This window comes from Charadrius vociferus, unplaced genomic scaffold, assembly GCF_000708025.1.
Source record: "Charadrius vociferus isolate BGI_N301 unplaced genomic scaffold, ASM70802v2 scaffold528, whole genome shotgun sequence".
In the NCBI taxonomy this organism is placed as follows: Eukaryota; Metazoa; Chordata; class Aves; order Charadriiformes; family Charadriidae; genus Charadrius; species Charadrius vociferus.
Window position 1 is genome coordinate 177,127 of NW_009649559.1, and position 24,440 is coordinate 201,566.

The window sequence follows — 24,440 nt, forward strand, 5'->3', positions numbered from 1 at the left end:
GAAACCCAAGCACTATTTCACATTAGTGTTTACTCTGTCTAGAGTAGATTTACCATTTTGTGAGAAATACTCTGTTTGGTATATTGTAAAAGCACTTTAAAATGTTTTGTAAGGCTGATTTAGAACAAAAGCTAAAAGGATGTTCTCAAAATATAATTTTAAGTAGGACATTTCATGATAAATATTGTTACTAAAGCAATTTCACAGAATAATCTTTCTATGGATGAATATTAAACTTTGATCACATACTGGCAGCTAAAATCAGAAAAGATCATCACTTAATTCTTTGTGTATGAGTGAGCTTTTTCTCTTAAGAAACAGATCTGGTCACAACTGTTGCAGTCTCCATTTGAAAATTTTACTTAAGACTGTGATAATGCAGCCTGAAAAGGAAAATTCACAAAAAAGTCAGATTGTACATTTTGAGAAGGAAACTCGGAGGCGATGGTTTTCTCCAAGGTCATAATTGTGAAGCTCAATGAGAGCATGAAGCGCTTCTTCCACACAGCCCAGCTGGATAAGAGCCATTTTGCAATCTTTCCTGAAGTACAATAAAAACCATTATTAATCCTAACTAAATTTTCATTGTGCTAGCCAACATAGAAAATGACACAAGTATTTTTTCAGTCGCACCACACACACTGAACACTTGTACAGAATCAGAACTAGTTATGCACCTGCTAAAATGAGGAGGTAACAAAGCTATACAAGTTTTGAGGATCAATGGCTTACAGCTACGCCACTTTTACTGTATGCTGCACTTCAAAAAATAGGGTCAGAAGGCGGCTTGAAAACCTCTGAGAAACATTTGCATTGTCCATATACATGGGATTATTCTAGCAGTTATGATCATGCTAAAATAATGCTGCCAAGCAACCTTAATGAATGTTAGAGCATGTTCATTGTCATCTTTTACCTGACATTTTACATATACACAGCTTGTACTTCTTTTTAAAGAAGTGCATGTGAACTCATGGAATTTGTCAAAAGGCTGAATATTTTTCATTCAATTTTGCTAACATAGTATTTCATTTAAAATTCAAAGATTAGAATTATCATAAAAATTGTCATAGCTGTACAGCTTTTGCCTACAGATAGATGCATATGGAATTTTGCCTATAGTTACACACACATGGAATTTCCCAAAAAAGCAATTAGCCATCTTCCAGGATGAAAGCTTGCTCAGCATTTTTACAAGAGAACTTACTGGAAGAATCTGAAGGCTTTCACAGTAGATCCTGCTTTTGCAAAAAGGTTCGTCAGATCATGATCAGTAACAGAAGGCCTATTGGGAAAAAAAAACAAACAACCAAAACCAAAACAAAACTCTCTCAACTTGTAAAACAGCAGAGTTCAGTAGTAGCGTCAAAATCTCAATTCTGGCTTCTAAGTTAAATTTGAACAGCAAAAACTATCTCTACCAATTCAAGGCATGTCAACACTTTAGCCCAAACATCTTGGCTTTGACACTAAGATTTAGCACCACAGTGTGCTACAATAATATTTCAGATACACTCTACAGCTTTTCATCCTCCCCCACTCCCCCTTTAGTTAAATTCAGATTGCATAAAAATCACTTAAGATCTTAACCAGTACTTTCAGAAATACCTTTCATCTTGTAATTACTGTGAGTGTGCTTCACATGTTTTCAATTTTGAAAGTTTTCTATTTTACGCAAAAAGCCATTTTCTAAGTGTCTTTTTTTTTTTTTTTTCCTGTTATTTGGACAAAATTCCATCGTCTTCCCTTTTCCCTCCCTGCACAGTTGTCGAACAAAAGCAGCCTGTGAAAACTTATGTTTGGCTGTGACTCTGCACATTGTTCGCAACATTCTAGATAGGAGAAAAGGTTGTTTCAGTTTTAAAGAACATGCTTCTTAATACTTTTTTTTTTAAAAAAAACAACTTCCCCTCTATGTAAGATGTCTGAATTCTGTAGAAACTATTATTTAAAAAGTGTTAGAATTATTAAAAACTGCACCTACATTAAATAACAATACCAATGATGAATTTAATGTAATGTAACTCCAGTATATTACGTCAAAAAACGTGTCTTTGATCTTTGTAAAAATTTATAACACAGGACTTAATATGTGAAAAACAAAAGTATGTTCTCAAGAAAATATAAACTGTATTAAAATTCGTAAAGAAGAGCATTCAATGAGTTATCCTCTTTGCTAACAATAAAAAAGTGACAGTTAAAGGCTTCACTTATTGTTAATTATGCAGCAGAATGAACCGAATTCTCAGGAAACTGTAAAAGGCTAAGGAAATCTAAAACTTATGTCAGACTTTGTAACTTAAGAACATAACCTAAAAAACATCCTTACAAGAAGATCACACATGTAGATACTCACGGGATGTTGGAGAGATGCAGGGTGGCAGACGGAGGAAAGATATTGTGGAAGTTCTTAGAGCCAGGCTTCTTAAAGCGATGTAAAGGGCTATTGCTATAGTCCTTCGTCAGATCATGGTTGTCTTGTCCCGCACGAGGAAGTTGAATTGTCTGATGTTTTGAAAGAGTAGCACAGAGAACCTTTCCATAAAGCCTCTGTCCATTCAAGTAGGTGATAGCTAACCAGTGGAAACATAATTTGAACAGGAATGAAGGGAGGGGAAGAAAAAAAGGATTCTTTGAATAGTAATATTGCCTTCTATTTAGTGTCAGATTCCACATTCTAAATTTAAACTGCAACTTCCATGTCTACCAGGTGGGCTATGTCATAACGTTATATTTAAAACAAGCATAAGGTTTTAATATAACCTCCAGTCTAAATGCAACAAAAATGCAAAGCAGCACTGCAATAAAGAGCAGTTGATTATTCTTAAATAGCTAGATATAGGATAAACTACAGGAAAATTGTATGATGCATTATCAAGCTAAACCACGGGAAAATTGTATGATGTTATCTAATATTTACTAGATTTAGATTCACAGGCTTATTTTTTTTAAACCATTACAGGAAAATAATTTTTTACATGAAAGCAAACAGATCATTATTAACATATACAAGAAAAAATTTGTATGTAGTAAAGTATCACAATGATGGATCTAATTTGTTTATGCTTCTTACTGACAGATGGCAAATTCCTCATCTATATCACACTCACGCTAGTTCGAAGCATAACTGTGCCTTAAAAATCAGTACCTATTTGAGCCTGGACCGCATCTGCCATCTGAACCAAAGCATTTCCTTTTTTCTTAAACATGATCTTCACACGATGCACATCACCATACACACCTGTGAAAATCCAGAAAAGAAATTTGTCCAGAGCCTTACTACGAACAGCACAAGGGCAAGTCTGTTTCTTTTGACTAACATTGGTGGTACAAAGAATAATCACCGCATCAAACAGTTTGGTTAGAATATTAGTATGAAGGAGAGCTTTAAAGTTTGTGTATTATTTTCTGAGGCTCAGAAATAGGGGAAAAAAACCCCAGGACCTTAGTCATAAAACTGCATCTTTATGTTCAGCTTTTAAATAGTCCAACAGTGTCAAAGTCCTCTTAACAGAGGCCTATTAAAATACTAGTATGCCAACAAACATTTTCCTCTGCAACTAGTGTATGTGTCAATTCTGTACTCCTTTTCCTTTGATGCAATCTTTGTTTTTTCATCTTACTTTGCTTTCCCATTCTTTGAAGGAAACAAATTGGATGGCACATTGAAATTCTTCTGACACTGTAACCATTTTGCCTTTTTGGTACCTGTGGCCTACAACTACTGACTCAAATTATTGTAATTTTAAAACCAGCGCATTCTCTGGTGTGTTTTCTGGACAAGGACAGAACAATGGAGCTTGCATTAACCAGTGTGTCAGATAAATAAAAAGAATACTAGCCCTGCACTTTTTCAAGGTGTATTTGACATATCTTACCAAATAGGATGAAAAGTCCGTCTGGTGTGATGACCTGTTTAAATGATAAAATGCGTATATTAGTTTTAAAGCCATGCAAATAAAGAAATCTATTCCGTAAGTACACGGTAAACAAAAAGAATGGAAGAGATACTGCACAGTAATACATAAACATGTCTCTCCAAAAGCCATTCCCTCTTCTTGCTAATATGTATTTGCTATGTACATATAAAATATTCAAACAAGCTAACACTTCAGCTCATGCATTTTCATCACTCAAGACTCAGTCTGTCATGCCACAGAAATTATTAATATTTTAAGTGGCTTAATTATTTGAACTTATTCTTTCCAAACTTATTCGCTCCCTGAAAAATAAGACATTTGCTAAACTAGAAGCAGAAAAGAGCATTCAAGAACCCCTTTGTATTTTCTAAAAAGCAGAAAACACCTACAAAACTAAAACCAGTTGCTTCAAAATGTGTTTTTCATCTTCAATTTTGTCCCCATCTCTGTGTGTGACCATGACACCCTAAGTGATACACATACTATTTAACTGTTTATATATGAAGTGTATAGAAAGTGGTATTTAAATTGTGTTCAATTAGAATCTGTGAATAGAAAGCTAAATATTGAAAGAAATAATTTTTCTTCAATGATTTTTAATTAAATTCTTGTGTACCAAGCTCCTCAAGCCCCAAAGAAGATAATTTACACCCTAATGCAGCCAAATTTTATTCAGGTGAGGCAAAGGTTTTGCCAGTAATGTATTCATTACTAAAAATACCTGGGTATCAGAAGCACTACTCACACTCTCTGGCTCTATTCCTTCTCAACTCACAACATTTCAGATGTGTACCATGCATACCTAAATTATTTAAAAACAGAAGATACTGCAGTCTGAGTCTAAGTCCGTACCCTTTTATCATCAGCATTTAGTAATAACGAACAATTACTATCAATGTAAAATTTAAGTGCTTCTAGAGTTTACCCTTCTGGCCCAAATTTTTTAATTCAACGTAGGGTTTATTTAAATAAATTTCTTAACCAAATGAGACTGCAGTATTTCTACTAAAGAAATTTTTTGGAAGACAAAACCAGCTAACTTAAAAAGTCATGAGAGAATGTTCAAATGCACACTAAAACCCTGTAAGAGGGAAGAAATATAAATTGAAATAAGGTCAGTTGGATTTTCTATACACAGAAAAAGAAACGACAGGGCTCAGACAACCACTACTGAATAACAAGTGTCACACAGGTACCAAGCAATGTATTTACAACAATTTATATTGCAACAATTAATCTTCTTGTACATTCTTATTTTTTACCTTTTAAGAAGTTGAGCATTATTCAATGCATTTATGTTGCATCACGCATTGCAACACAAAGTTCTACATGACAGCTTCTTAGGTATTAGTATTAAGTTAGGCAGCAATGTCCTAAAAATAGCTTTGACCTATGCTTCACATACAGTTATTGTTAAAAACTACACTCTCTTAAGACTCAGAGAATCATTAGCTGCAGAAAGCACATCCACAGCAATCATCAGAAATTAACTGATAAGTTACATTAACAAATCAAAGAAAAATGGACTTGTCTTACAGTCCTAATCTGCAGCTGTTTCTTTTGATGCTTACTGTGGAATTCAGCTATTAGTACAAACATGGAAACACAGCAAGTACTTAAAGATTAAAGGAACTGATCAACAGATTCTTAAGCCTCAATAATATGAAGTTAACTTCCATTTTGCCAGTAACTCCTAATTTTATCAGTTTTATGCTTAAGTGAATCTAATGAGTGTGTAATACAAACAAGAATTTTACATTGCTGTAATAGAACTGCTTACCAACTGTCAAGTAGACTTGTGTTTTAAGTCTTGGTAAAGCTTGATTTTTTATTTTTTTTTTTTTTAAGATATGTACATTGCTTTTAATTAAGCACAGATCAATGTGTAATATTTGAGTAACAGGGGCAAGTTTATAGAGCAGTCTACATCGTTTCCATTATAAAAATAACTATCCAAGTTGTCCTTGGCAATTTTACTGCCAACATACAAAAAAAAAAGTGTATGCTACTATGCAAAGTGAACATGTGTATTTATTAACTTTTAAAAATTGATTTACAATGATGTCAACAGCAAAGTGCGCCTGTGTTCTTCTCCAACCTGGGAAAAGTTGCAAAACTAGAAAGATCCTACCAATGTTTTGAAAGGTACTTGATTTGGCATGCTTTTACCTCCTTTTCTCTTCCCTCCTGTTTCTCTAACTCCTCACATTTTGTAACAAATGAAAAATTATTTGGCTTCTCTAACGATAAAGTAGCACACAGAGGAGTCATATTAACAGAGATACCAGTGAGTTTAGTCATAATATATGTTGTTTACCTCTTCAGACATTTCTCATGTCTGACCATAGATTTTTCTCTAATTACTAGCTACACCACTAACATCGGTTTCCTAAAGTAAATATTGTGTTAGGAAGCTTTTCACTGCAGACTGGAGTTTTTAAACCTCATCAATATTGCAAACTATCTCAAACAAGAATAGAGCTGTCTTGTTTTTTATATTATTAGCATAGATATTTCCTCTCTTACTCCTTGTCAATTTGCAAGAATAATTCTGGCAGTTGGTACGAGTTGATACTAGCATCAGTTCCACCAATAAAACATACTTCAGAGTTGAGGTTGCTGACTAATAAAACAGAATTTACTGGAATACCAGTAACCCCAGGAACAGTCATGTGTCCAGACATTGCAGGTGTGTTGACTGCAACTGCTCCAGGAACACCTGGAACTGAAAGACGTGGAAAGGTATTAATAGCATCACGTGATATCTCAAACTGGAAAAGACATTAAGAAATAAAAGCAGGTTACATTTGGCAAAAATATTAAACCAATATTTGTATATAATAATAAATATGTATTAATAAGTAATTAGTATGTGTTTGTTTATATTAATAAATAATTGTTTAAAAATGCTTTTAAGGAATTTAGTTATTCCTAGTACCTGACCAATAAAGCAGGAAGTACCTCCCCTCCAGAGATTCAGCTACACCAACAGACCCAAACAAAAGGGGACATAAATTGCAGCCCAAAAAAGAATAAAAATAATTTAGCACAAGTTTATCCTGTGCTAGAAAGGAAAAGATCACTGTGTCTAAAAGACTATTTATTTTTAATTTTATAGCCAGAAAAGAGGAGACTTCCCTCATTAGCTTTGAATGTCACTGAAGTCTTATTATTCTTAGAAAAACAGATACTTAGTTTCTTCTCTTGCAGGTAATCTTTATCAAGGCATTTAATTTCTTTACTTATTAAATGATAAACTACATCAGCATATGTTTTTTATTACAGAAAGTAATTTTACTGAATAATATGAGAAAGAGAATCAGAACAACTCAAATGAACATTGTGTTCCAACTGCTGTATTTGAAAACAGTTTGTTCTGAATGCAGGTGTATACAGATAGACCGCTAGCCTCAAATGCAAACACCACATTTTTGGAAAATAGAAACTTACCAGCACCTTGAGGAAAGCCCATGGATGAGGCAAACCCAGCAGCCCCTGCATATGATGGGAAGATGATATTTTGGGTGCCTAGAGAGAGCAGACATATCTAATTAAAACAGATTTTAAAATTTTTAGAAAACAGAAGAGACTGTAGCATTGAGAATCAGTTTCCAGTGTTGCTATTGACTTCAGTCTATGATTACATCTTTTATAAAACATTTGGGTTAAAAACCCTCATTGAAATCCAAGATTCTATGTTTTACCAAGACAGTTTTCAGCCACTTCTGAATGCAAATATTCCCATCCGCCTCAATGTCCCTCTCTAAAATGAAGTCAGGGCAAATGTAATTTAGACAAGTTTGAATAGGAAAACACAGCATAGATTAGTATGCATTAAAATCAAGACACCTGTGGTGCAATGTTCAACAGTTCTTATTCACACAACTGAAATGTATTCTAGAAATTTTCTGGAGGTAAATACACTCAAAGACATTCTGCAATGATGAGATACAACTATTTCCTAGATATTTCTAAAACCAGCATGGGCTAAATAATACAAACAACTGCAATGAATCTGAAGTTCTGAATTTTAGTAGCTATTGAGATGCATAAAGTATATGTATTTTGCTTTTTAAGGAGATGTACTTTCTCAGCTTGTATTATTGCATAAATAGCCAGTGCTTTTTATGGTTCTCCTAGCAATCACAAGGATTGAACAGATTTGGAATATCAATGTATGGAGAGTCCCAGACTGGAAGATACCTCAGTGATTTTTCCATTAGCATGTGGAGTTAAGCGCTACCCGGGGCACCACACAAACATGTTCTAAGAGGAAGTTAGACACAAGCCTGAGTTGTGGTTTCTTCCGTATGTTAGCACACTAGATTTTTTTAAACAGGGCATGTATAATCAGCAAATACATCCTGCAAGCCTGGCAGTATATCTGCTTTAGTACTCAAACCTCCACCATTGACTAAAATAGCTACATTCAATAACATGGTTTTTGGCAGGGATGATACAACACCATAAGTATCTGTTATGAATTACAAAAACAACAAATGAAACAGACACCACAGATCAAGTATTCATGAATACTGCATCACATTACACCTCCTCTTATCTGTAGCAACAAAATGTCTTTCATACAAACAACTGAATTCATTTATCACACGAAAGCAAGTCATTGTGTTCCTGAAATACACGCGCTCGTGCATTATACTGATCAGTTCTGGCAATACAGGTATTAATCACTTATTCACAATCCAAGAATGGTAATGGAAACGTTAATGAAGAAATAGATAAAGCACTTTTATTCTGCAAAATAAGACCTGCATGTTGCACACTGATACCAAAATAAGGCATGTAAAAGCTGTCAAACAGAGCTAATGCAGAGAGATCTGAAATTCTTTGTTGCATTTTTATGTGTAAAATCATTTGCTTCATGGCTAGTAGCTAGCTTTCAAAGCAAGCCTACTCATGTATCTCTGCTTATGCTGGGTGTGGGAACTCTGTAAATGCAAGACATTCACAAAATCTGATTCTTTATAGTGTAGTATGTTTTCCAACAAAAATGAAAGAAAAAAAAAAGAGAAAAAATGCCAAGTTTCAAGAGCAGTTCAGTTTTGCTATTAAGATAACCTCAAGTCTACAGAAAAAACCAGATGTTTTATTCTGATAGTTACCTGCTTTATTTTATAATTCTCCATCGAAACTATGTCCACTAGTAATAACATAGGAAGTGTAAGTACTGACATGACTCCCAACATATTTTCCTCATGTCATGTAACTGAGGACTATCAGAACATGCTTATGGCAACATATGCATGTTGTTACCGCTGATGGAAAGCCTAGAAGCATGCTTCTCCCAGTCTACAGTTATTTTTTTAAAAAAGAAAAATACGCATACAGCTGCTTCACTGTGACTGCACCACAAACTTTGATACAGACATCAGACTCTTCTTTACACCACCACCTCTGCTGTTCTTACTATTACAGTAAATGTTCAGACTGAAAACGAGATTGCTAGCAAAGACAAGCTTAGAAGAGTGAGGGGGAAGAAAATGAAGAAACATTCATGTGTTATCCTCCAAAAGCCTGTAAAAAATGTTAACCCTGCCCTACAAGCAAGCTTGTCCTTAATCTACTCTAACTGTACTTTTGCCTTTCATTGACATTTCAAATTGTGTAAGTACAATTAATCAGAACATATCAGATTTATAACAACACATTTCCATTATGCTGTACAGCAAATCCTGAAAAAAAAAGAGGGTTGTACTATACGTAAGTGTACTGCCTGCCTTTAAGGGGACCAGCAAAATAAATCAAGAAAGTAGCGAGTGCAACTCACTTTCTTCCGCTAATCTAAGCTACCAAAGCCAACTGTCAAAAAAACCCAAACCAAACCCAGTATCAGCCCTAGTTATCACAGAAAACTAAAGGGGAAAAAGAGAATTCTTCCCCAGCCCTTGCTACTGTTCTAACCAACTAGACAGCACTTAGATAGATATTCAACAGCTGAGGGAGTTCTTAGCTGTGTATTATTGCTAATGGGTGTCATAAGAGAGAAAGAAAAATAGCTAAAATTGCTCAAATTGCATTGTGAGCACTTCTGCCAGGTCTTCAGATTAATCTGCTTGGTGATTCACGTTATTAACAAAGTTGATTAAATGAGCATGCCTAAGCTATTTATGCCATAAAGGCTTCTCCAGTGTGGCTTCAAGCAGACACTGTCTCCTCTATGCCTTGGAATTGACTTCTAAAACCCAAGAAAATTTCAAAAATTTTATCTTTTAGAAGGTGACTACAGAACATACGTAAGTGTAGCATTTCTAAGTTTCTTATGGTTTTGTTTGTTATGGCAGACAGTTATCCTAAAATACTAACAAATAAGAGCTAACAGCCTTAGAACAGTTATTTGCAAGCAGCTTTAGGCAACCAGTGTCATGGATTACTGTTCAGAATGCAACAGAATCATAGAATGGTTTAGGTTGGAAAAGGACCTTAAGGATTATCTAGTTCCAACCCCCCTGCCATGGGCAGGGACACCTCCCACCAGACCAGGTTGCTCAAAGCCCCATCCAGCCTGGCCTTGAATGCCTCCAGGGATGGGGCCTCCGCAACTTCCCTGGGCAATTTGTTCCAGTGCCTCACTGCCCTCATAGTGATAAATTTCTTCCTAATGTTTAATTTAAACCTGCCCTCTTCCAGTTTGAAGCCATTCCCCCTCTTGCTATCACTACATGGCCTTGTAGAAAGTCCCTCTCCAACCTTCTTGTAGGCCCTCTTCAGATACTGGAAGGCTGCTGTAAGGTCTCCCTGGAGTCTTCTCCAGGCTAAACCAACGATATAATTTCACAGCATTTTACAAATGTAGCTTTTCGACAACGCTTTGAATTTGCCCAAGAGCATTACTCATGTTATAGTTTCAGATTTTCATTTAGCTTGAGTAGGATTTTCTGCTTTCCATACAAACTTTACTTGACCTAACAGAAACGTATGCAAACTTCAATGAACCTGATACAAAGCCACAGCATAAACACAACATAAAAGGCATAATGATGCTTTTATGCATTTACCATGAAAAGTCAAGGTTTCTTACCATAGGCAGCAAGTACGGATGGTTCCGAGGGTGGGTGTTGATTACCAGAAGGAAGGTCACAGCGAGTAAAATCTCTACTTTTGTCATTGTTGTACCTTATCTTAAGGCTATTTAACTTGGAGAAATCAACACGCAGAGTGCAGCAGCCAGTGTAGACACTTTGACCATCCAGAGACTGAAGAAAAATAATTATGTTTTCCGAAACAAAGCACATAGTGGCAGCCACCACTGTAAGTTTATTTTATTTTCACCTTGCAATTGTATCCACACAGAAATTCATCTTCTGTTTTTAAGGTGCTGCTTTTGAACACCAAGTAGACACTTACACTGCCACTATCCTTACTTAAACAGCTTGTGGAGAGTACTAGTGCAGTCAACTAATTAGTAAGTATTATGTTGCCTTGTGCCAATGAACAAAACATAGCTTTAAGCATGACCTGTCTTTCTAACTGTGCTTCTAATTTTACTTGTCTTGCACTCAACACACAATATCAGATACTAGTAGTGATACTAATTTGGAGATTTTCATTGTACGGAACTGCCCCTTACATAAGCTAGTGAAGAGTCTGGAGCACAAGTCTTATGCAGAGCTGCTGAAGGAACTGGGGTGGTTTAGCCTGAAGAAAAGGAGGCTGAGGGGAGACCTTATCTCTCTCTACAACTACGCGAAAGGAAGTTGTAGCAAGGTGGGCGTCAGTCTCTTTTCCCAGGTTACAGGTGATGGAACAAGAGGAAATGGCTTCAAGTTGTGTGAGGGGAGGTTTAGAAGGATATTAGGAAAAATTTCTTCACCAAAAGGGCTGTCAAGCATTAGATCAGGTTGCCCAGGGAAATGGTTGAGTCACCATCCCTGAAGGTGTTTAATAGATGTGTAGATGTGGCACTTGGAAACATGGTCCAGTGGTGGACTTGGCAGTGCTAAGGTTTACAGTTAGACTCAATGATCTAAAGGGTCTTTTCCAACCTACATGATTCCATAAAATCCATCTTTTTAAGAGCAGCTATGCTCAGAAAGACCACTGAACTAGTATTTTCTGCCTATAACAGTCATAAAGGAATCATGAAGGATGAAGGGGGAAAACCCGCTCAAAAGCTACTGGTTTGCTATAATTATTTAATATAATCTAGACCAAAATGATAATTTCTGTGAAATCATTAATAAGGTATAATTTATTATTAATATCGTTCTTCAAGAAAAGATGCTATTGCTAACAAACAGGCTGTAATCCCAACTGCCTTTACTAATTTCCAATATATACTTAATCTCACTATCTGTTTGATAGTGAATTTACTTACTGGACTAAAGTGCAAGTAGCAATAGATAAATATTCTGTGCCTTTAATTTTGAGGCTGAGAATAAAGTCAACTTCAGTAACAAAAGTAGGGTAGAAGTTTCATTTGCTCTAGTCTTTCCGTAAATTTTTAAAAAACTGAATGCTAAATACCACTTAATACTTAGCAGAATCTATTTTTCTACATACCTTCTATGTGAACATTCAAATTGATTAAATTTATTTACTAAGATTGAGGTGACCACATCGGTTAAAGAGAAATACAAACTGTCTCAGGTATGTGAAATATTTTATTTTCCATCTTTATTTTTTACTTCACAGTTCAAGTATTATAATGTCATGATTTTGAACACTCCTGTCCCTTCAGCAAAAATCTTTGAGGTCTCAGCTATCAATTTCATTATCAAATTACTTCCTACTGAGGACATTAACAATATTTTCTAGAAATTAACATATTTAGCTATTATAAGGAAACTATTTCTAAAAGTTGTTTTAAAAAAAAAATGTACTGGGCTTACAAGGGAAGGTTTTGGTAGTGGGACGGCTGCTACCCCTGTGTGGGAAGAGACATGGGGTTGCCCCATGCTGGACGGAGTGAGTCCCAGCTGGCTCCAAAACAGATCTGCCACTGCCCAAAGTGGAGCCACTCAGAATACTGTGCAACAGTTGGGAGATAGAGTGAGAAAAACGTGAGAGAAACAACCTTGTAGATACCAAGGTCAGAGATGGAAAGGGAGGAGGAAGTGGTCCAGACGCCAGAGCAGATATTCCCCTGGAGAAGATTGTGGTGATGCAGGTTGTCCCCCTGCAAGCCCATGGAGCTCCACAGTGGAACACATATCCACACTGCAGCCCATGGGAAGGACGCATGCTGGAGTAGTTTGTGAACGACTGTATCCCATGGGGACAACCCATGCTGGAGTGGGGGAACAGCGTGAGGAGGAAGGAGTGGCAGAAACAAAATGTCATGGACTGACCACAACCCCCATTCCCCATCCACTCAGGGGGAGGAGGCAGAAGGGTTGGGAGCGAAGCTGAGCCTGGGAAGAAGGAATAAGGGTGCAGGGAAGGTGGTTTTACTTTTATTTTTGTTCCTTCCTGTTCTACTCTACTTTTAATTAGCAATAAATTAAATCAATCTTCTCTAAGTCAAGTCTGTTATGCCTGTGATGGTAATAGGTAAGCAATCTCCCTGTCCTTATCTCAACCCATGTGCTTTTTCATCTTACTTTCTTCCCCTATACTGCTGAGGAAGGGTAGTGAGGCAGCTTAGTGGGTGTCTGGCAGCCAGCCAAGGTTAACCCAGCACAGAAAATATAGCTAAACTAGGTGAGCTTTTCTTTGTTACTGAGAACGTGCATTTTAAAAATCAGCTCATCTGAAATTAAGAAGTTTAAGGTGAAAACATTGATTACCATAAATTTCTCACTGAAATTCAAACAAGTAAAACATGTAACATTCCTCTAATCTCTGGGCGTTTAACTACACTACTCTTACTACAGAACCTCACTGAAAATATTTCACTTAGTTTGAAAGGCAAAAGACTTTTTGGTCAACTGTAGTTGCTATCACTCATCGCTACTGACAGGTCTGATTTTTGTTTTGGTAGATTCATGCAGGTCTTGGGGTGTGTGCATTTATATTTGCAGTTGATGATAGAGTGCTATCCTCTTAACTAATGAGGGATGTCAAAGTTATTAATGTACAACAAAAGCGTTAGAATGCGGAGTAGTTAATGATCAATCCATCCCTAATGTTTCCCATTTGGCTGGGAGGGAGGAGGGAAGGAACCAACTACAACAAAAAAAAAAAAAAAAAAAATCAAGCTGAATACGCTACACTTACCAATTTGGCATAACGTGCATCCATTGGATCAGCATACTGGAGCAAAGCTTGGAACTGATTATTCTTAGTGAAGGTGATAATCTTCAAGACAGATCCAAATTTAGAGAAAATCTGAGAAGGAAAAACATGGACTTTCAGAAACAATTAATAATTAATGCACACTAAAAACTATCATTTAATACTTCATATACATTTCTGAAAATTATTTCTTTTATGAGAGCTGAACAGAAATTGAGGGAACTCAGAATTTTGTTTCAGGTTAAAAAAAAAAATTAGAAGAGAGGCTACAAAAGGTGGGGAAGAATGATAAAATTTCCTTAAAGATTTAGCAATGACTGTTCAACCAAGTGCAGGAAGGGTCAACCCAAACAGGCATTTGTCCAATGCCTGCAGAGAAATTGTGAATAATCAAAGTTGAGGTTTGAGAAATGGACTTTCACATGTCAGTTGACATGGGAACTGCAAATTGCCTTTCAAGGTATCCACCTTTACATTCTGTACTTCAAACAAATTCTGCAAATTTGGTGACCAAAAATACATCTTAAATAGTTGATGTATGTATAAATTAATTATGCAGACCCACTATCCAAACTAGAAGACAAAGAAGGAAAAAATTCAAGATAACAACCTAGTTTGGCACCTAACACTCTAATTTACAATTGAATGGTATTTGATTTATTGCAAATGCAAGCATCGCAGAAAAAAATTAAAAGGTTGGAATTAAACATATATACACTCAAAATGAAAGTGTGCACGACATGAAGGTGTCTATACAAAAATAAAGCTACAAAGAATTAGGACAAAAGTATAGCTATGACACATCGTGCAAGTGCAGAAAAACTATGTCCAAATTAACAGTGGAAGAGGAAAGGTGATTTTGGGGAAGTACTAACAGTTTTAGGACTAACTGTTAGAATCGATGCAAAGTCAGGAAAGCAGAACCCCTCCGACAAGTATTAAGCCTGGAACAGAAGGAAAGTCCAGAGATGAGGACAAGCATCTTTGGCAAGACTATTAGGTCTAGAATCATGGATACAAGACACACTGACCTAACCCTTTGCGCCCACTTTTTCAATCTCTCAGAAATGATGTTTTCATGCTGCCATCATCGTTTTGTGGTAGAAGACAGAAAAGAAACCTTTTTCACAGCAATTTAAAATTAGCCATTGAGTTCCTCTTCATAAAGCCCTTCCACTTAAGAAAGGCCTAAAGACAGCTTCTGAACATATGCTTTTCCATGTTTATTCACAAGAATAAATAGACCTTTTTAAGATAATGAAATTAAACGTGTTCCTGTTTGGTTCTAAACCTAAAGCCCACTGTATGTATCAACTCTGTTTCTGCCCAGACAACACTGAATTTCTGTCTTTTATAATAAATATTTTAAGGTGAATTGTGCTAAAAAAAAAAAAAGTTAGTTTCTTGATAAGCAGTTATAACTTACAGAATACAATTGAAGTTTTGGGTGACAGCTTGCCTACTAGTGTTCCATATGATGCTATACTTACTGGTGAAAATTTTCATTTCCATTAACCATACCACACTTACAAATAATGTTGCACTGTAGCTATCAGGTACAGAGTGCTGCTTTAATTAGAGGAGATCACCCCCTATTAAGAACTCCACATAAGATCCCTTTTCAAATATTGCTTATTTTCTAGACTTATTGCAAAAGTAAGTGAATGAGGATCATTGGGCAATTCAAAGACTGAAAATATAGTTCTGCTGCACTGAAGTATACGTTAATCAAATTAAATTAACATGAATGTCCTCTTCCACTGCCTGCTTAGTTTAAAATAAAAAAAACCAACCAACCAACCTAACAAAAAATCCACACAAGGTTAGATCCAGGAATTGCTGTTGCACTATTAAATTAGCACAGCTCTCATAACCACAGATGCTTGTTCTCAGGTTATTCTGAGTGCACTAATTCTAAACAGTTGACATAGTATCTGCACAAGCTCAATAACAAGTAAACACCACTCAGGTACAAACAAAAGTTTAGATCAGGCAAATTGCTATATCAAAGTGACAACTAGTATACTAACCAGTACCATAGCGGGGAGATACAGAGAAATAGGAAATATTAAAAGCTAAGAGGATAAATAAAGTGGTGGTAACAATCAACTATTGTTTGGGATGCTAGTAGAGCAGCAAAAAGCTTCTTCTCGGACTGCAGGTTCTTGTGAAAACATCCCAATTATTTTAAATCACACTAATTTAAGAAACTCTTATTTGGGGCATGTCTTTTACTGCACAAATTTACTAGTAATTACAAAAGCTTCAAGTATGAAACCCTTTGCAATATCTGAAAAAAGTATCGACAAATCTTTCAGGGACAAAGAAACAGTCTCATAAAATTATTGGGTTTTAATTTATAGTTCTCAACAGCATAGCACAACCACATAGCAGGATTATGGTAATGTCTTTCATAGCTATAGCTACCACTATTCCAGGCTTTCAGTGGTAGTTAAAGTAAAAGGCATTCTAACAGTTGATGAACAATCAAAAACATTTGTCCAAGCAACTATACTTGCATATTACATCACCTGCATCGAATCATAGAAGTGAATATAAAACCCTAAAATATAATGCAAACTACAAAAGTTACTCAGTACAAAGAGTGCAAAAATATTGGTCCACAAGTTCATAACAATCCGTGTTTCACTAGTTCACCATGTGGACATAAATTAGAAGTAACACTTCAAGTTTGTTGCTGCTTCCACAGAAACCAAGGAAGTAAAAAACTATGAAAGACAACACAAAAAACTGACTGCAGAAGTCCTGTTTACTTTTAAATTTTTTTTGTGTAAAACTGATTCAAGCCTAGAGCCCTAAATTGCAACAAATCACTTTAAAGTGACAGTACTCATTCAAATAATTAAGAATCCACAGGTACTTTAAAAAAAAAAAAAATTAATGGATCTATAATGGCAACATTGGAACAGATTTTAACCACTTTTTTTTAAAGCAATCCTCATTACCTGATAGAGCACTTCTAAACTGACAGGGTAGAACAGATTTTCAACAATGATTCGAAGAACAGAACTTTGACCCGGAAGGAGTCGACCTTCAACAGCAAGAGCATTTGCCATACCCATGTTTCCAAGCTGCATAGCATTCACAGCTCGCAACGCAGCTCGGGTTCTCTGAAATCATGACACAGCAGAGACCACAATTAACTTACATACAAACAAATTATTCGTATCTAAACAAAGTTCTCTTACAAAAAAAACCCCAAAACAAGTAAAATGCACTTAAAATGCAACTTTTATAAAACATATTCCCTTTATCTGATTATCGATTGACATCCCACGTTAATAGGTAAATCATACCCCTTCCTTCCCTTCCCCCTCCCCTAAAAAAACAGATCATATTTTCACAGAATTATGACTTTCTTTTATAGTTAAACTGTCGCTACTTTGTAATGCCATACAGGCAAAATTTTGCTTTGATTCAGTAAGCTTTTGTCATTCTAGAGATTTTCTAGCAAATCAATATGATGATAATATTGTAATAAACTAACAACCAGTGTACCAAAATCTATTTTCTGGAGATAAACTGAAAGGTGCACATCCATCTCTTTTTTCTGTGCCAAGTTATCTACCACAAAAAACACCTTTAAATCTCACTCCTCAAACTGCCTCATGGGGACTTGGGAAGTTGCTATGCTTGTTTTTGATGGGCTTTACTCCGGAAGGTCTTCAGACTACCTCTGAGAGCACTATGGAGAGATGTTCCTTACAAAATGTAGTGTTGTGACCTGAAGTCATGTCTCAGTAACACTATTTCCTTGGAAGATGGACTAAACATGGCATACAGTACGGATGTTACCTAGTTTCAGAAACATGTAACCCTGCAAAATAATCTGTACTTCAGGCCTAAGCCTAGACACTAGATCAGTACTGCAGTGTTCAGCTGCTCTGCTAGGGTCTCTAAAATTTAAATAAAACTCAAATATAAGAGTCATAAGTGCAAAAAAAAAAATAAATTTAAAAGTAGACAATGGTGCTTTTATAGAAGGAGAAAGCAAGCATCACGCACTGAGTCAAAAATACTCTGAGAAATGGATACAAGGAGTCTTATTTGCAAATACAAGTATAGTTTTCCTGAGGCTGTTATGTACACCACATCCTTAAAAAAAAAACAACTAGTTCTTTTATTTATTTGTTTTTGCAGATGACAAACCAATCCAGCAATCTCGGATGAGGAAAGAGACAAATAACATTTATCAGACTGACAAACTTGCAAGATTTCAGTGACTTCTGTGTCAGCACAAATTAAAAGTGAGCACTGATTTTTGCCCCAATCACTACTTGCAACATTCTTAGAGAAAACAAAATTGTGATACACACATCACAGAATATAATTTATGCCTCTAAATGGAGGTCAATTGCAATTCATCCAGGAATCCAAAAATCCAAATGAATTTCAACTGCAATATGATGGTTTGCATACTTTGATCTTGCTGTGCAAAGAGTATTGCCTTGTTTAGAGATTAGGATTTAAATCACTCATCTGCAATGTTCAATTCATATTCTTAAGAAGTCAACTTTTAGCACTTAAAAAATACAAGGAAGAAAGTAATTCTGGTGCTTGGCATGAAGTAACACATAAAACTGATGTTTTATCAGTGAAAATATCCATTTTATTTGATCTAGGGTTCTTTATTCTAACAGTCAAAATTAAAAAAAGATAACACGATTAAGAATCAACTTGAACAACCTAAAGATGATGATTTGCTATGCCTGGGTTTGGCAAGGCCTCGGAACAGTGCCAACCATACAAACCTTACAAAAGCAGGTTACATGACCCTTCACAACACCACCCATATCTGATAAAGTAAAAAGTTTCAAGAGAACTACTGTTTGGGCAGAAAGTGGTTCTTCATGTGTCAGCTGGGTTTGCTCTTCTATGTGTTCTTCAGATAGCATCTACAGACCTATGATTAGCAATTAACTTTAAAAAAACACAGACATATAAAACTGAAGTGGTGTCTTTTTGTGGTATTCTTGCTACTATATTATGGACACAGTAACAGGTGGAAAAAACATAGAATCATAGAATGGTTTAGGTTGGAAAGGACCTTGAAGATCATTGAGTTCCACCCCCCCTGCCATGGGCAGGGACACCCCCCACCAGCCCAGGTTGCCCAAGGCCACGTCCAGCCTGGCCTTGAACACCTCCAGGGATGGGGCCTCAACAACCTCTCTGGGCAACCTGTTCCAGTGCCTCACCACCCTTAAAGTGAAAAACTTCTTCCTAATGTTTAATCTAAACCTGCCCTCTTCCAGTTTAAAGCCATTCCCCCTCGTCCTGTCACTACATGCCCTAGTGAAAAGTCCTTCCCCAGCTCTCCTGTAGGCCCCCTTTAGGTACTGGAAGGCCGCAATAAGATCTCCCCGGAGCCTTCTCTTCTCCAGGCTGAACAGCCCCAACTCTCTCAGCTTCTCCTCATAGGAGAGGTGCTCCAGCCCTCGGATCATCCTCGTGGCTCTCCTCTGGACACGCTCCAGCAGGTCCATGTCTGTCTTATGTTGAGGACTCCAGAGCTGGACGCAGTACTCCAGGTGGGGTCTCACGAGAGTGGAGTAGAGGGGCAGAATCACCTCCCTTGACCTGCTGGCCACACTTCTTCTGATGCAGCCCAGGATGCAGTTGGCCTTCTGGGCTGCGATTGCACATTGCTGGCTCACGCTGAGCTTCTCATCAATCAGCACACCCAGGTCCTTCTCCTCAGGGCTGCTCTCCAGCCATACCCCACAGGACAACATCAGTACTAATTATTCAGACAAAATATTTACTGGAGAAGACATGATATTTTCTTCATATTCTGAAGCTATTGAGAGCTGTCACCTAACGCTAAAACTTAGGAATGGCAAAAGTTCCTTTGAAACATATTGTAAGCAAGTATTTCTAAGTAGTGTAGAATATAGTAGCAGGGTCATATACTCCAGGCTGCTTAGGCCTCTTTCCAGTCAGGTTTTTCATGTATCTGAGGATGAAGACTCCACAACCTCTCAGAGTAACCCATTCCAATGTTTGACCGCTCTCACAGTAAAAAAGTTTTTTCTTAAGTTTAAGTGGATTTTTCTGTATTTGAATTTAAGCCCATTGCCTCATGTCCTGTCACTGGACACCACTGAAAAGACTCTGTGTCCACCTTCTTTACTCCCCCCGACAACATATTTGCAGACATTGGTAAGTCACCCCCAAGCCTTCTCTTCTTCAGGTTGAACAGTTCCGGCTCTCTCTGGCTCTCCTTGTATGACAGATACTCCAATTCCTTAATCATCTTCATGGCCTTTTGCTGGATTTGCTCCACTATGTCCATGACTCTCCTGTACTGAGGCGCCCAGGACTGGGCAGAGCATTCCAGATGTGTCTCATCAGTGTTGAGTAGAGGGGAAGGTCACCTCCTTCAACCTGCCAGCAACCGTCTGCCTTCTGCAGCCCAGGAAGTTACTGGCCTTATTTGCTGCAAGGGCATGTGTACTACCCACCAGGACTCTCAGGTCCTTCTCTGCCAAGCTGCTTTCCAGCTGGTTGGCCCCAGTGTACAATGGTACCTGGGGTTGCTCCTCCTCAGGTGCAAGAGCTGGCATTTCTCTTTGTTGAACTTAATGAGGTTCCTCCTGTCAGTCCATTTCTCCAGCTTTTCAAGATCCCTCTGAATGGCAGCACAACCATCTGGGGTGTCAGCTACTCTCAGTTCTGTGTTGACAGCAAACTTGCTGAGGATGTTCCCCATCCCCTCATCCAGGACATTAATGAAGATGTTAAACAGCATTGGATACAGTATCAACGCCTAGAGTACTCCAATAGTGACGGGTCCCCAGCAGGACTTCATGCCACTGGTCTCAACCATTTTAGCCTCTCAGATCACTTCACAGTCTACTTATCTAGACTGTATTTAATCAGTTTGTCTACTGGGATGTTATGGGAAACAATGTTGAAAGTCTTACCAAAGGCAAGATAAACACTATTCACTGCTCTTCTCTCATCCACCAAACCAGTCATGTCACTGTAGAAGGCTATCCCATTGGTCAGGCATTACTTCCTTTTCAAAAACCCATGCTGACTTTTCCCAACCACCTTCTTGTCCTTAGAATGTTTGGAAATGGTTTCCAGGATTAGTTGTTCCATTACCCTCCCAGGGACCAACGTAAGGCTGATCAGCCAGCGGTTCCCTGGATCCTCCTTTTTGTTCTTTAAGATAGGAGAGAGATTTTCTTTCTTCTAGTCCTCAGGAACCTCCTCCAATTGCATGACCTTTCCAAGACTGTAAGAATGCCCTTGCAATGACATCAGCCAGCTCCCTCAGCACTCACAAGTGCATCTCATTACAACCACAGACTTTTGTTTATACAGCTTGTTTAAATGTTTCCTAATGAGATTCTTCTCTACTTCCTTCATGAAGACATTCCCAGTGTTGCTTGATATTCACAAGGGCAAGTCTTAAACACTAAAGATTGAGGAGAAGGCATGCAATACTTCAGCCTTTTCCATTTCCTTTGTCACCAGGGCCCCTGCTCCATTCAGCAGAAAGCCCACATGTTCCCTAAATCTTCCTCCTACTGCTGATAAACTTTGAGGAGCCATTCTTGTTGCTGTTCACATCTCTCACCAGAGCCAACTCCATTGACTTTCCTAACCACATCCCTGCATGTTCAGATAATGCTCCATATTCCTCCTGGGTCACCTGTCTGTGATTCTACCTTTTGTATGCCTCTTTTTTACATTTGAGCTCAGTCAGGTGCTCCTTGCTACCTTTACTTGATTTCCTGCTCATCAGAATGAGCCATTCTTGAGCTTGAGCTCCTCCACAATTATTTCACAGATACTGAGAAGTCCCTGTCTGAAAGAAGTTACTGCTTAGATAACAACTAACAGAAATATTATCTATCAGAATTTGACTATTGGTGTAGTGGAAAGTAGTCTGTTTATTTATCAGTGTTGTGGTTTAACCCTGGTAGGCAGCTAACGTACCTGCTTGGCCACTTCCCCCAGCAGGATGGGGGAAAGAATTGGAACGGTAAAAGTGAGAAAACACATGGGGTGAGATACAGACAGTTTAATAGGTAAAGCAAAAGCTGCACGTGCAAGAAAGGCAAAATAAGGAATTCCTTTACTACTTGCCATTGGCAGGCAGATGTTTAGCCATTTCCAGGAAAGTAAGGGCTTCATCATGCATAGCAGTTACTTGGGAAGAAAAATGCTGTAACTCCGAACATCCCAACTTCCTCCTCCTTCCCCCAGCTTTCATTGCTGAGCACAACATCATATGGTGGGGGATATCCCTTTGATCAGTTGGGGTCAGCTGTCCCAGCTGTGCCCCCTCCCAACTTCTTGTGCATTCACACTGGCAGGACAGTGCAAGAAGCAGAAAAGCAACGCTATAAAGGTGTCACAAGCTACTATGAAGAAAGTTAAATTTATCCTATCCAAACCCAGTACACAACTCATATGCAATTCTGTCCTGTTAAATGGAAATATTATACTTACAGCCTGATTAGGTAGATTGTCAGTCTTAAGTTCTCTGTGATTGGAATACTGAATATAAACAGGCTGACGGTGGAGGTAAGGTGTAGCAGGAGTATAGTAGTTCATCATACTAACAGCAGCTTCTTCAGAAGCCATTTCCAAAAATGCCTGCAACCAACACATAGCAGTTTTTAGTGTTGTTTTGTTTACAGGAGAGAACAAAGCAACAAAGCACCATTTATTCCAAATTCCACTTTCACTAGAAAAAGATCATGTGAAAGTACAGTTCTGATTTGCTCAGGATTAAAATGCATTCATGTGTGCCTGTTTATGGGGACATTTCATTTGATATGTGGGTCTTCTTAAAAGGTTTTACATTGTAAGTACAGCAAGTCTTTAAATAAAAGGTGAAATAAGTACCAAATATGGGAAGCAATGGGGCTAAAGACACCACACTGCTAGTTAATTTATTAGATTCCTGAATCTAAGCACTACTACCTAGGTAGCAGATACACATACTGATTGAAAAAGTAGAAACAGGACACTGAACGTCTATCACTTTGTGCATTATATTAACCCAGCTCAGTGCTCTAGACAATTTTTGAATGAATGCCAATTATTTTTACAATTTCAGTGTTTATTTATGATGTGAACTACCCTATCACATCTGAAAGGATTAAAAAAAAAAAACCAAAACCCTAAGCAATTTATTTTACATTAAAAATCAGGCAGGTTATTTCAAGACATACACCGACGTCAATAGTGACAATATAGTTCTTTATCATCTATATATTCTTACATAAGGTGGATATAATGTTTAGTAGTATTACTAACAAGTTACTAGATCATTATTTAAACCAAAAGTATATTAAAAACTTAAAATAAATATCAAGACATCCTTTCACATTTGAAAATATTAAAATCTTGAGCTATCAATGAAATATTTAGGCATTGTTAAAATCATTTCAGCCAAATGCAATACCAAAATGGTCATAACATGAACCACATCGTCAGCCTTGCTCTTATAATTGAAACATTGAAAATTACATACCTGTCTTTTTCCTTTTAGCATCAAGAGGTTGGTTACTTTGCCAAAAGGGAGGCCTAACGAAATGACTTCTGCTTCAGTAACGTCATTTGGAATGTGACAAATATGAAGGACACGTGAAGGAGAACATGGCAATCTGTCTCCTTTCAATTTCTTCTTTTCATTCTCCTGATCTAAAATATTTTAGGGAGGGGGATGTAAAAGCAAACAAGACAAACATTGCACAGTATAGATATCAAAACCTAAAAGAGATAAACTGCTGACTCGGCACTGACATTGACTTATCTATAGCTCTTTGAATCCTAAGAAAGGACAGTTGATATATAACTAAAGAACAGTTTAAGAAGACCTCTTCAGCTGTTCCAGCTGTTCCAAAACTTCACTGCAAGACATATGTGTAGTGTGTTTGTTTTGCTTTGGTTTGCGTTTATTTTCTTGTGTTTTGCCTTTTTTTTTTTTTTTTTTTTTTTTTAAGTCTTATACACACAGACGCCAATAACTTCTTCCCAAATGCCCATGTAACATATTTACAAAATGTTAATTACACAGAAGAGAGGCAATTAGTAATTGGGAGGTAATATATTCATTTTTTTTATTACTAACTTAACATCCTGCATGGTATGTTTCTTAATTAGATTCAGTTTTTACCTCATTTTTTTTTTTCTTGATTTTATTAAAGAAAGCCTGCTGTCCTACATGATTGTAAGTTTTAAAAAGTCTTTGAAAAGGACAGACAGCAGTGCAGCAGGAAATCCGTACAAATCCTAAAGTCTTCCACTTTGGCAAACAATATTTTTTTTTTTTTTTTTTTT

The 24,440-nt window shown here is 37.1% G+C and overlaps 1 protein-coding gene across 2 annotated transcripts in view; it reads right to left on the reverse strand.

Annotated features, from left to right (window-relative positions):
• Nucleotides 1–408: 408 nt before the first annotated feature.
• PTBP3 (polypyrimidine tract binding protein 3) overlaps nt 409–24,440 on the reverse strand; it is a 27,483-nt gene continuing 3,451 nt past the window's right edge. For both annotated transcript variants that reach the window (XM_009890016.1, XM_009890015.1), the window contains exons 2-13: nt 23,632–23,801; nt 22,602–22,748; nt 17,081–17,245; nt 14,097–14,207; nt 10,960–11,134; nt 7,371–7,448; nt 6,524–6,654; nt 3,879–3,912; nt 3,149–3,241; nt 2,357–2,573; nt 1,208–1,285; nt 409–541 (exon numbers count right to left, since the gene is read on the reverse strand). In XM_009890016.1, coding sequence (XP_009888318.1) covers nt 409–541; nt 1,208–1,285; nt 2,357–2,573; nt 3,149–3,241; nt 3,879–3,912; nt 6,524–6,654; nt 7,371–7,448; nt 10,960–11,134; nt 14,097–14,207; nt 17,081–17,245; nt 22,602–22,748; nt 23,632–23,801 — 1,532 coding nt within the window. The remainder of the gene's footprint in view (nt 542–1,207; nt 1,286–2,356; nt 2,574–3,148; nt 3,242–3,878; nt 3,913–6,523; nt 6,655–7,370; nt 7,449–10,959; nt 11,135–14,096; nt 14,208–17,080; nt 17,246–22,601; nt 22,749–23,631; nt 23,802–24,440) is intronic.